General features: G+C 43.3%; 1 protein-coding gene across 3 annotated transcripts in view; it reads left to right on the top strand.

The window, feature by feature from the left end:
• Window positions 1-6,663, top strand: part of Dync2i1 (dynein 2 intermediate chain 1) — a 50,281-nt gene extending 43,618 nt beyond the window's left edge. For all 3 annotated transcript variants that reach the window (XM_059279116.1, XM_059279117.1, XM_059279115.1), the window contains exons 21-22: window positions 1,169-1,392; window positions 5,920-6,663. In XM_059279116.1, the coding sequence (XP_059135099.1) occupies window positions 1,169-1,392; window positions 5,920-6,088 (393 nt within the window). In that variant the 3' untranslated portion in view covers window positions 6,089-6,663. The remainder of the gene's footprint in view (window positions 1-1,168; window positions 1,393-5,919) is intronic.
• Window positions 6,664-12,633: the final 5,970 nt, after the last annotated feature.

Below are 12,633 nucleotides of genomic sequence, written 5' to 3'. Positions count from 1 at the left end.
TAGTCGACAGATTTATTATTTATTGGGCTTCAGTGATCTAAAAAGGAGACATGGACTATTATTAACAGAAAACTGAATCAAATTGATTCAGAAAGATTTCAGGAATTCTTGAGAGAGATTAACTCTCTCAAGAAATACTTTGTTCAGTTGCAAAGTACTTAGAATTTAACAGGAAGCTGCCTATGGTCAACCAGCGGAAGTAATCCAGTTCTAAGAGTTAATCCTCTTCTACAAAACAGTCATCAATTCTTTCTAAGGCCACAAGCTCCTCACTTAATTACCTCCTGCTGGATTCCATCCCTTAAATGTCACACTGCCTCTCAACACTGTTATTTTGAGGACTTGAGTCTCTAGCACAGCAGTCAGTGGGGACAGACTTCATTCAGACCATAGCAATGGTTTACCATCTGCCTGGTTAAGTGTGCAATCCCAGAATACACAGAGCTTTTAATATCTCATGCAGAGAAGCCAGTTTTCAATACTCAAGACTCTTTTTGTATCTGAGTCAGAAGTTGTACACCCAGACATGGTGCTCAGAGGTTATTTGGCTTAGTTCTTGCCCCTATATCCCATAAGATTGTGTTACTTATCTGAAATTAGGGTTTAAATGTGTTTCTGTTTGTGTTTTATTTTAGAATTTGATTTCTCTTGTTGATATTCTATCAAAATATATAATTTATTATTTTAGAATTTTATATAAGGACATCTTTTTTTGAGTATGGGAAAGGATTAAAGAGTAAGGAAGAATTAATCTTCTCTTTATAGGCTAATAATGTGATCTTTCCCTAAACCAGCTGAGTTTTGTTTTATGAAAATTTCAATCCAAAAGGAACACATAACCATACTGTCAGTACAAATATAACTGTTTAAAAGGGGACATCCCACCTGTGGAGCCTGCCCTAGCATCCTGCGCTGAGTTGGTGGCACTCAACACACACTCATTTATGTTTTTAGTGAATGCAGTGATGGCTGGTGTCAGTTTCCAGGGTGAGTGCTCACTCACTGTTTGTAAGGATAGGTTTAATGTCTTTATATTCAGAAAACAAAAGCAAGTGAAAATGTTATTTTACAAGCAAGGCAAGCTAATGAACGCTCCAAGAAAAATTTCTGGGTATTGAGATTTAATTCAGAAAGAAAGAAAAACAGTGTTTCCATACTCCAATTGTAGGCTGGCTGTTCAGATGGAAGCATCAGACTGCACCACCTGACGTCTGAGAGGCCTATCATGCAGTGGGACAGCAGTACCAAGGGCCGTTCTGTTACTAGCCTACAGTGGTCCCCGACAAGGCCTGCTGTGTTCTTGGTCCAGGATGATGCATCCAGGATCTATGTCTGGGACCTTCTTGAGAATGACCTGGGTCCTGTGGCTCAGCAGCCCATCTCTCCAGACAGGTGAGTACAAGGCCCATCACCCTCATCTCTGGTCTTTCTTAAATCACAAGTTTAAGTTTAAATTAAATACTACACTTATATACTGTATAGTCAAAACTACTTTTTAAAGGTAGTTTTAGTCTGCAGCCAAATAGAGCACAGAGCTCCTATATGCCCTCCGACCCCCACACATACCCACTTTGCTTCCAACGCCTCCATCCAAGTGCCCCTGCAATGATTGACACATCATGGCCATCCTATTCTACTTTACATCAGCTTCACTCTTAGTGTTCAGTTAAGCAATACTGTGAAAATCTCTTTAAAATGCAGTTGTCTTATATTTAGTCTCAAAAAGCACAGTGGATAGGAGAGTAGTTTAATAGTCCCCCGTCATTATTATTCAGGCAGAAACATTTTCTGTGAGTGCCTTACAGATTCAGCATATGTTTGAATGAACTACAACTTACTCCCTCTAGTTTCTCAAAGAGGACAGGACATATGACACATGAGTCATGGGATCTATGTTCTTGTCAGACCCTCCAGCTCTCTGCACCCGAGTCACTCCAGTCCCCAAGCATCCTTCCACTGCATGTGGAAGGAACCTGCTGATGTGAATTGTCATTGATATTACTTTGTCTAAAAGTTTTTTAGTATTTATTTATTATTTATTTGTGTGTGTGTGTGTGTGCGCGCGCGCGCGCGCGCGCATGCACAAGCGTATATGCTGTGGTGCTCATGTGGTGTTCAGAGGACAACTTGTGAGACTTAGTTCTTTCCTTTCACCATGTAGGATCCAGGAATAGAATTTAGGTCATCAGGCTTGGTAGCAAGTGCCTCTACTGGCTGAGCCATCTTGCTGGCCCATTGTTAATACTTTGAAATAATTCTTTGCCTTTTTTCCTTTATTTGAAAGTATCAGTGTTTATAGAATATTTCATTTGGCAGAGTTCTCTCTTAACCCTAATTGTTTAGTCTCCTATATTTTGTTCTTGGAAAAAAATATATATGTAGTGTGTGTGTGTGTGTGTGTGTGTGTGTGTGTGTGTGTGTATGCCAGGGCCTTGGAGTTTTTATTTTTATTTTTTTTTATTGAAAATAGATTTTTTTTTTGTACAATCTATTCAGATTACAATTTCCCCTCCCCCAGCTCCTCCCAGATCTGACCCACTTCCAGATTCACCCAAATCCACACCCCTTGTTTTTTCTCTCTCATTAGAGTACAAACAGGCAATAATAATGATAATGATAATAATAATAATAATAGCAACAACAATGAATAAGATAAAACAAACCAGAATAGAACAAAACAAACAAACTGAAAAAGCCAAAGAGAAAGCACCAGAAGCAAGCGTGCTGGGACACGTTCACACATCCGGAGAATCCGTAAGACATAATGTATAAGCAAAAGATCGTAAGGTTAAAAAAAAGTCTAGACAAAGCACTGTGAGACACAGAACTCCACACATGCCATTGAGTTTGTTTTGTGTTGGCATCTGCTGCTGGGCGTGGAGCCTGGCCTTCTATGTGGTTTGTGTTCCCAGTAGGACTCCTTTGAGAGTGGTCATCAACTGTGGATTTGTGTCTGCTTCCCCTTTCAGCACTAGAACCTCACCTGGCTTAGACCTGTGCAGACAAGTGTAGGCTGCCACAGTCTCTGTGAGTTCATAAGTGCTTCAGTCCCGTTGTGCCCTAAAGGCCTTGTTTCCTTGGTGTCCTCCATCCCCACTGGTTCTTCCAATTTTTCTGCCTCCTCTTCCACAGGCTTCCCTGAGCCCTGAGGGGAGAGATTTGATGGAGACATCCCATTTAGGACTGAGTGTTCCAAAGTCTCTTACTCTTTGCACATTGTGCAGTTAGAGTCTCTGTATTTGTTCCCATATACTGCAGAAGAAAGCTTCTTGTGATGATGGCTGATCAAGACCCTGACCTGTGGATGTAGCAGAATGTTGTTAGGAGGTTTTTGTTTTTGGTAGTTCTTTTTTTTTTTTTTTTTTTTTTTTTTTTTTTTTTTTTTTTTTTTTTTATTGCTACGTTCCTTTAGCAGAACAGTAGTATTTGGTTTTTCCCTAGTACCTGGCCTATCCAGTTTCAGGTTCTTGGCCACCTAGGCAGTGTCAGGGGTGGGTTCCATTCACGGAGTGAGTCTTATTCCACTCATATAGTCGTTGGTCACTCCTACAGCTTTGGTGCTGCCATTGTGCCAGTGTGTCTTGCAGGCAGGCCGCCATTATAGACTGCAAGGTTTGTAGGCGGGTTGGTGTTTATGTCTCTCCTCTGGTAGTGTGCAGACAGAGTACCTTCCAGTACCGTGAACACTAAGTCAGTAGGGATCAAGGCTCTGGGTAGGTATCAGCTTGACTTTTTCATGTTCACTGAGTTATGTAGGTGTTGTGTTCAGCAATAGGGCCTTGCTGTCAATTTGTGGAGCGCAATCAATGGCCTGAGCAACAGCCTGGATTGTTTGGGGTTCTCATGGGGCCTCTTTGGCCAACAACTCAATTAGATGTAACCCATTCCTGACACTGGAGGTTTATTTTAGAGATGTCTAGTCTCCTTTATTTGGTGATTGCAATTTATATTTCTTTCACATATGTATATATTTTAAGAAGTGTCTACTGTATTAGATTTTCATATGACTCCGCAATGGCCCTTACTTTTAGCTGTCCTTCCCCATATTCCCTCCCGTATCTCCTCTTCCCTCCTTGTTGATTGGTTCAACTGAAGTTTAGGACAATGAGGAAGAAATTATATTGCTTTTTGAAAAGGAAAGAGTATAAAAGTGACCCAGATGACATTTTGATGGACTGTAAGAGATATATTGACAAGATCTGATAAAAGTGGTAGGTAGATTGGTATTATTCTAATTAAATATCCATCAAGAGAACTGGCTATAGTAGCATGTATGTAATCCTAGCACTTGAGAATCTGAGGCAGGGAGATTACAAGTTTGAGGCCAGCCTGGGCTCCTGGGGAATTCCTGACCAACTTGGGTTACATAGCCTGACCTTGTCTTAAAAGAAAAGGAAACAGAAAATATATTGAGACTGAGCATAGTGGCTCATGCCAATCATCCCAGTACATGGGAGACTGAGGAGGCAGGAGGAGGCTCACTTAACTCAGGGATTAGAGAGCAGTCTTTGCATCATAGTGACACCTGAAAAGAAACTTAAAAATCAGTCAATCACTCCAGCCTGGGTCCACATACGAGTACATTTTACACCTATAAAGTCTTCCAAGAGGAGTCCCAGGGAGACCATGGCAGAAGGATTGCTGGTAATGGAAAGGATCTAGTGGGGACAAGGTTACCTTCAGATTGTATTTCTGAGATGCTCTGCTGGAGGAGGTAAGGGTAGAATTGGAGACATGCCCTCAGCATGGTAGGGACAGTGGCATGGAGAGGGCACCCAGGGTGTCAAGAAGGCCCCCGTTTCTTACTAGAACACATGATGGGATGGGTGCTGTGTGACACAAATTGCTAAAAGATCTTATGTAGTGGTATTTGCTCCACCCAAGAGGTCATGTACAACAGCAGGAAGCACCACCTCCTTTGAGCCATATAGCCCAAGGTCATGGGCAGAGCAAATACCACTACAGTCTTATAAATAGAAAACCCAGAGCCAGACATTGGGGTGAAAGCTGAAAGATCAGAGAAGCAGAGCAAGCCAGCCACAAGTTCTTACCTCTACAGAATCCTCAGTCTCAAGAGCAAGACTTCCTGTTTACTCATGCCTTACATACCTTTCTGTGCCCTGCCCTCTTCCTTCCTTCCTAGTACTGGGATTAAAGGGATATGTTCCTCCCAAATACTTGGTAGCAAAGGCATGAGATCTCAAGTGCTGAGATTAAAGGTGTGTGCCACCACACCTGGCTCTGTTCCCAGTGTGGCCTTGAACTCGCAGAGATCCTATCACTCCTGAGTGTTAGGATTAAGGGTGTGTGCCATCACTGTCTGGCCTCTATGTCTAATCTAGTGGCTGGCTCTGTCCTCTGATCCTCAGATAAGTTTTAGTGGGGTGCACAATATATCACCACAGTGCTGCTCACAGGAGGTTGAGGGTCTGAAGCCCAGGGACAGGCCTCAGCTGGAGAGCAGATTGTGGGCCTCGGCAGTTACTCAACTGTGGTTGAGATTGGTGGCCTGAGATCCTGGGAAACCCCCACACTGGGGATCATCCCACTGCCTTTGTGGTTGGGAGGGCCTGCTGAGGCAGTTTGAAGGCCCCACTGTTGGAAGGTATTGACTCCCGAAGCAGGGAGGAACATCAGATGGGGACTGTCACCCTTCTGTGGGGTGGTGGGAGGTGTCTGCAGACAGGCATCCTTTGAGCTGTCTTCATGGATCTGCCAGTCAACAGATCCCTGAGATGCAGAAATTGGTTTTCAACAGATTTTCTATATTTATTTTTGTTCTAGTATTTTGTTTTAACATTTTTTAGTTCCTCTTCTATGTCACACTTCCTTTGAATGTAGACATTTTGAAAGACTAGGGTACAGAAAGTGACGCACTTGTATACTGACTTCCCAGTTCATGTTCTCTCTCACCCATAGGCTGGTGGCCATGACCATCATGGGGGACCCTGAGAAGGTCAGTGGTAGCTTTGTGGCTCTGGTGTTGGCCAGGGCCTCTGGCACAGTCGACATCCAGTACCTGAAGAGGCGGTGGACCATCCCAGCGGCAGATGAGCACAGCCAGCTGCATGTACTTCTTCAGAAATGAAGATTTAGTGTCAGGAGAATGATGAGTACATAAGACTTGATTACAGGATGGATCCCTTAACTCTGTGTTCATGTGCATTTGTGTACATAGAATATGTATATTCTGTACATAATTTGTTTTAAAAGAACAGTACTTTGGTATTTCCAGGAAATAAATCACTATTTTTAATGGAAACAATGAACATTTTAGTATATACTAAACTTCAAAGGAAATACCAAGTGATGTCCAAAAGGCTCTTCTAAGAGTATTTCCAGTTATTTTTGGAACAATTTAAAAATACTGTCACATTTATTACTGGATTTTAAACAGCCCACCATGAAAATGTACTTTTATGGACTATTTTCTTAGCCATGCATAAAATGATGATCATATATCTAAAGTAAAAACAAAAATTGCTCACTTTGGAGATGACCTCCACCAGCCTTCTGTTTTTACAGGATTTTTGAACACCAGCTTTTGGTGTGATTTGAATGACACTCATAGAATCGAGTCAGTTGTGCTTTACAGCATGCTTCAGCATGAAAACCGTCTTCATATAGAAATAATACAAGTGAATAAATTGTCCTGAACATGGAGCAGTAGGAGACACATGAATTTATTTGTGCTGTTGTAAATCTCAGAAACTGGTTTCTCATAGTTGGAGAGGCTAGAAATTTAAAGTTCTGCCTCTAAGATGTCACTGTGCAGCCATGTCTTTACGTGGCAGAAGGCAAAGGACAGAGAGAGTGTTACCCTGCCCCCTTCCCCTCTGCTACAGCAGCACTATCCACTCAAGAGAGCTCGTCCTCCCCATAGGCACCATCTCCTAATACCATTGCCTTTTGGTCCAAGTCCCAGCTTGTGGATTGGAAGGCCACACATGTCAAACCCACATGAGTCTGAGGGTGAGCTCATGGGAAAACTCCCTGCGTCTTGCCAACAGATCTGTAGGGAACGCAGGCAGCACATTTAAACTCTTTCTGCACTTTCCCAGCCTGAACCGGAATGCTCTGGGCCCGGAAGGCAGCTGGACAGCTGTGCTGCCTGCATCTGAGCCTGTGAGGACAGACCCTCACTGCTCCGGTGCAGTGCAGCTGTGCGTCTGACTTTCCCTTTCCGTGTCTGTGTGACTACCCCAGCAGCCCATTGTTCGTCCTTGCCTCCTTTTTCATCCTGTTGACTCACAGCCCACTTGTTTATCGTGAAAATGACAGAATAGTTCAGACTAGTCTGTCCCGTCTGTCAGTTGTAAGAGTTCAGATCTGTAGATGTAACCAACTGTCTTATTAAATAAGAAACACAGAACCAATGCAAAGAAGAAAGCTAAGAGGTCAGAGCTAAAACCTTGCCCTTCCTCCTGCAGTGGTCCTACCTCTCCGAAAGAGAGCTACTTCCTGTATGTTTGTCTTTATAAAGACTTTCAGTTCTGCCTTCTCATTGGTTGTAAACCCAACCACATGACCGCCTCATCACTGCCTGTCTGTATAGACCTCCAGGTCTTCTATGGTTAGTATTGAGATTAAAGGCGTGTGTCTCCAATGCTGGCTGTATCCCTGAACACACAGAGATCTACCTAGCTCTGTCTACCGAGTGCTGGGATTACAAGTGTATGACACCACCACCCGGTTTTCCTATGGCTTGCTAATAGCTCTGACCCCCAGGCAATTTTATTTATTGTATTGGAGAGCAGTTCATGTACCAGAAACACCTGAATTCCACTAGTGTCATGTCATGATTCAGGATTTTAAATTCTGGAAATTGTTGATGGTTTTTGAATTCAGCTGTCCATTCTTCTTGGCTGTGTATATATGGCGTCATCTCAACATCCCGTTCTTCTCCACATCCCTCTGTCAAATGCCAGTCTACTATTGAGAGGCGTGAGCTTAGTTACTCTTCAAGAATAACTGTTTCAGCTGCTGTTCCATTGCACATCAGAAGCCATCGGCCCCACTGCCTGTTCAGCTGCCTTCGAAGAAAAGAGCACTGTACCTTTTCTGGATTGTGAAGGCCACGTCAGGGATGGTGCCATATTGCCCTGGCCTCAGAAGATGCCTTTTGATAAAGCCATAACCACACTTGTTTTGGCAAGAATCAGTAGTCCTTTGTTTCGTGTCCTGTCTGTCCTGTTTGTCAACAGTTGATTCGAGGATACTTTGTTGTCCAGTGGCTAACTTTTACCACAATGAAAGTTAACTCCAATTGCAGTTTCTTCAATGCCCATATTTTCTCTGAAGTAGATTGGTACTGCCAGGAGCCAACATGTCTATAGTCATAACAAAAAAGAAAAATTTTCTAAGTTATTAAAACATTTTAAATGCCATATTCTGTAGATCTCTGAAGGGTTTGAAGATGACCTGTCTATCTAAAATATATCTGCTCAATCTTGAAAACATACCTAATATGACTACAAGTTCTATTATAATGTCTAACTACTAACTTTCATTTCTTTATATCCTAATAGTTGGTAATAATAACATTCAAGGATCAGAAAATTGCATTACATTGTTAAATGAATGGTATAAGTACAATTAGAAATATACATATAGCATTTTCTAACAATATCAATTTCAATATATATAATTTGTATACAATATAAAACAATCCAATCCAATGTAAAGTATTTACATTTTTCTTTTCTTTCTTTTTTTCTTTTTTTTTTTTTAAATTTTCCAGAGCTGAGGACCGAACCCAGGGCCTTGTGCTTGCTAGGCAAGCGCTCTACCACTGAGCTAAATCCCTAACCCCTGACAACAACTTGTAACCAACCCCCCTAATCAATGAAAATTATCCCAGACCCAAAAACCATTAAAAGACCCCCCCCCAAAAAAAAAAACCACCCACCCCACACCACCTCTTTGGGAATGTGGGCGTCATATTCTTAAAATTGCTTCCTGTTGGGTATGGGCGAAGAAGGTATCTTTATCCTGAAAAGAAAAATTTTAGGTTAATTGTCAAATTCTAGGAAAGGTAACTATATCCTTCGTTATCCAGTCTGTGTATAATGCCAAAGTTCAGGGTTTATCTCAAATCCTTATTCAAGTAGTCTTTGAGACTGGATCATCTCAGCTAGTGCTCTCAAAATTGCTCTGAGCACTTTGTAGTTCAAAGCTGATCTGTAGATGATGTTTGTCAGCTTAGTGATGTTATTATTGTCCACATGGAATTGTTGTTGTTGTAGGGCCCCATCTTCTTCCTGGAGACTTCAGTTGATGTTAGGCCTGGCCGTGATTTCCTGCAGAAAACTGTTATTGACTCAAACACAAAGACATATATATGCAGCTAATTGAAGCCTTTTTTCTTTCTAGAATTAGTTAGTACTCTATATGACCATTCATATCTTAACAAAGTTTAAAATGCATGTATCTATATATATATATTAATCTTGTAAATTTTGATATAAAATTCATACTTTAAAAAAAGTTTAAAGAATCAGAATAGAATCAAAGAGTTGAGATTAATAATAGAATAGTCCCTTAATTAATTTGGCTTTTCTCCTGTCCCATAGCAGAAGATGGCTCTTTTCTTCTGGCATGATACAGGGAGTTTGCATTTTCCTTTTAACAACATGCTTGAGGTTTTTTTTTTTTTTTTTTTTTTTGAGACAGGGTTTCTCTGTGTAGCTTTGCGCCTTTCCTGGAACTCACTTGGTAGCCCAGGTTGGCCTTGAACTCACAGAGATCCGCCTGGCTCTGCCTCCCGAGTGCTGGGATTAAAGGCGTGCGCCACCACCGCCCGGCCATGCTTGAGTTTAAAGAAGGAGAGAGCCATTCTCCAAAGTCAGCTTGTCTCAGTGTGTACTTGTACAGGTCATACACAACAAGACACACATGCAGACATGCACACGTACACACACATGTAGCTTGCACATGCTAACCCAGTCAGGGACTGCTGTAGTTGGCTGGTCCTTTGTCATACTGGTCACTGAATCACAGGAAGCAACGGGAACTGCCGAGATGGAGGAACACAGTGGCAGCCACTGCTTGGCAGGAAGCGAGAATGTGTGACAGAGGGCGTGTTGATGTGACTGGCACAGTGCCACTGTGTACTGTATGCTTAGCCAAGCTGTGTTAAACAAAGGGCTGGAATCTCCTTTCTGCAGCTTCGTAAAACTCATGACTCAGTTACAGATGAGCATGAGTTGAGACACTGGGCTCAGTCATTTGTCTAGAATGTTTAAAATAGATGCTGTTTATAGGTTTCTTTCTTAAAGTTAGAATCAGCGTTCCCCTTTCTTTGGACTCATCCGGATCTCAGTGTCTGTGAGTCTTAGATAATTGCAGTGGGTGACAGTCACCTCCATCCTTCGCTGACTCTGCTGGATCTGGATTGATTCCTGGTTGCTGTGCTTTTGAGTTGTGTGGCCCAAGCATAGCAGTGTGTGAGGATTATTTTTAATGCAAAACCGTGCGGATAGATGAAGATGAACCTTTAGGGTTTTTTGTTTTTTGTTTTTTTTTTTTTGTCCTTCAGGGCTGTTCAGGCTGGCTTGTATCACAGGAGAAGGTATGATGGACAGAAAAGACAGTAAGAAGGAGGGCCAGCACTCTAGTGGCTGTGTGCCCCTCTGGAAGACTGTGTGTTTTGAGGTACTGCCTTTGAGGTGGCACATTATGTGTGACCAGAGTCATGCGCTGAGTACAGACAGGGTTGGGAGACTGTTTCCTGCCTAGTGTTGATCCTCGATAGCGTGCTTTTCCCTGTCACTCAATCTGTGTGGCCTCCACTCCACAGTCTCACAGAGTGTTTCCTTTTCAAGCTTCACAGCTGAATATTCTGTGAGTTATACAGAAATGCAGTCATCACAAAGAAAGGAAAATGGGTCAAGCTGTTTGTCCCCCTTCTCCCCTTTAGGGAAGAAAGCCATGGTGTGTCTTTCCCTCTGCACTTCTTCACAGTGGCCCCCCTTGGCCTCAGGAACAGGGACAGTGAAGGACCGAAGGTAACCACTCCAGCCTGTGGTGCCCTATCCGAAAGTCTCCCCCTGGCTGGAAATGTGCAGCTCCTCCCTTAGAGTGGAAAGATGACAGTGAGGGAGCAGCAAACCAGGCATGAGGTCGACTCAACGTGGCGTTCTTTGCCATGTTTAATCCTCACTTTGAACGTGGCTGGATTTAGAGTCACCTAGGAAATGGAAGAGCACCTTGGATTGTGTTTGTGGGTGCAGTTCAGAGAGGATTAACTGAGGGGAAGGCTTACCCTGGAATATGGGCCACATTGTCCCCAGGGTTGAGACCCTAGAAGCAGATGAGGGTCAGCATTACCTTCTCTCGGCTTCCTGTCCCTCCATGATGGGAACTGCTCCACTGAGTCACACACTCTCCCTGACACCATGGCCTGAGCCCTCAGAAATGATGACAAAGTCAGTCTCCTCTGAAGTTGTTCCACTCCTAGTTTCTGTATAGTATTCTGGTTATTGTGATGTTAAAACAGGTTAACAGAGTCAGCCGTGGAGGATGCTGGAGTAGCCTGACTAAGGAGAAATCAGGCTGTGAGACCCTATTAGGAGAGGGCTAAGTTGCTGGAAGAAGGGCCAGGATCCCCAGGAGCCTGATGGAACACTAAATGCTAGGGGAGGGACAAGAATAAAAGAATATTTCAGAATTGGTGTAATGGTGTTTCTTTTATTTTTTGTCTTGAGTAAGTTGTGTTTATTGTAATTCCACTTTGTGTGTTATGTTGATGTACCTACCACTCACAGCTCTTAAAAGTTTTTAGTGGATTTCCTGGGGTTTACAGTATCACTTTTTTCATTACCCCTCCTCCAACACAGTTGTGCCTTTCTTCCTGCTGAGCTTTCCTGGTAGGGGGAGAGGCTCTATTGAAGGGGTCTTTGTCAGATCTGGCTGGGACTTGCTTTAGATTCTTCCCATGACATCTAGGGTTCAGGGTGTTGGTTTGTGAGACCTTTGCTTTCAACATTCTGCTTAGCACCTTGGTGCGCCCTTGTTTGAAGCACAGGCTTCTTGGTAGGGCTGGGGCTCCGTTGTTTGGTCAGGCCAGTCTTGGAGGAACAATCTCTGGACCCCTTCCCCTTCCGATATCAATTCCTCCCACCCCGCCAGCTGCATGGTATCACTAATGTCCTGAGGAGATGGACTGAAGGTCCTGGTACAGTCCCTTCCCCTGCCCAGCAACTCCTGTTCTCACTAGCTTCTGTGGACACCTCAGATCTAAAGAGGCATCCAGCAGGGCACCCAGTCTGCAGATGCTGTCTCTCCAAGGCTTTGGCCTGGGTGGTCTCAGCACACTGATGACTCAAGGCACATGTGTCCCTGGGCTTCAGGGAGCTTATCCTAAGGGAACTTAGAGGTAGCTCCACACCCAGAAGTTCCCTCTGTGTTCATCAGGAAGAAACCAGCGAACAGCCGGTTAATGCATTCGTAGAAGCAGCATGCAGTATGGCACATGAGTCACATGGGGGCAGCAGCATCAATCTGAGCTCTGGCTAGCCTCCACCTCAGGTCCACTTCCCCACAGTGCAGGCCTGGATGCTTGATTCCAAACACAAGAAGCAATAGACATGAAAAACTCTCACAGTAATACAATCCTGCATATATTCAAGGATA

The sequence above is a fragment of the Peromyscus eremicus genome, chromosome 14, assembly GCF_949786415.1.
Source record: "Peromyscus eremicus chromosome 14, PerEre_H2_v1, whole genome shotgun sequence".
NCBI lineage: Eukaryota > Metazoa > Chordata > Mammalia > Rodentia > Cricetidae > Peromyscus > Peromyscus eremicus.
Note: the sequence above shows the minus strand (reverse complement) of the source record. Positions and strands in the feature narration are given on the sequence as shown.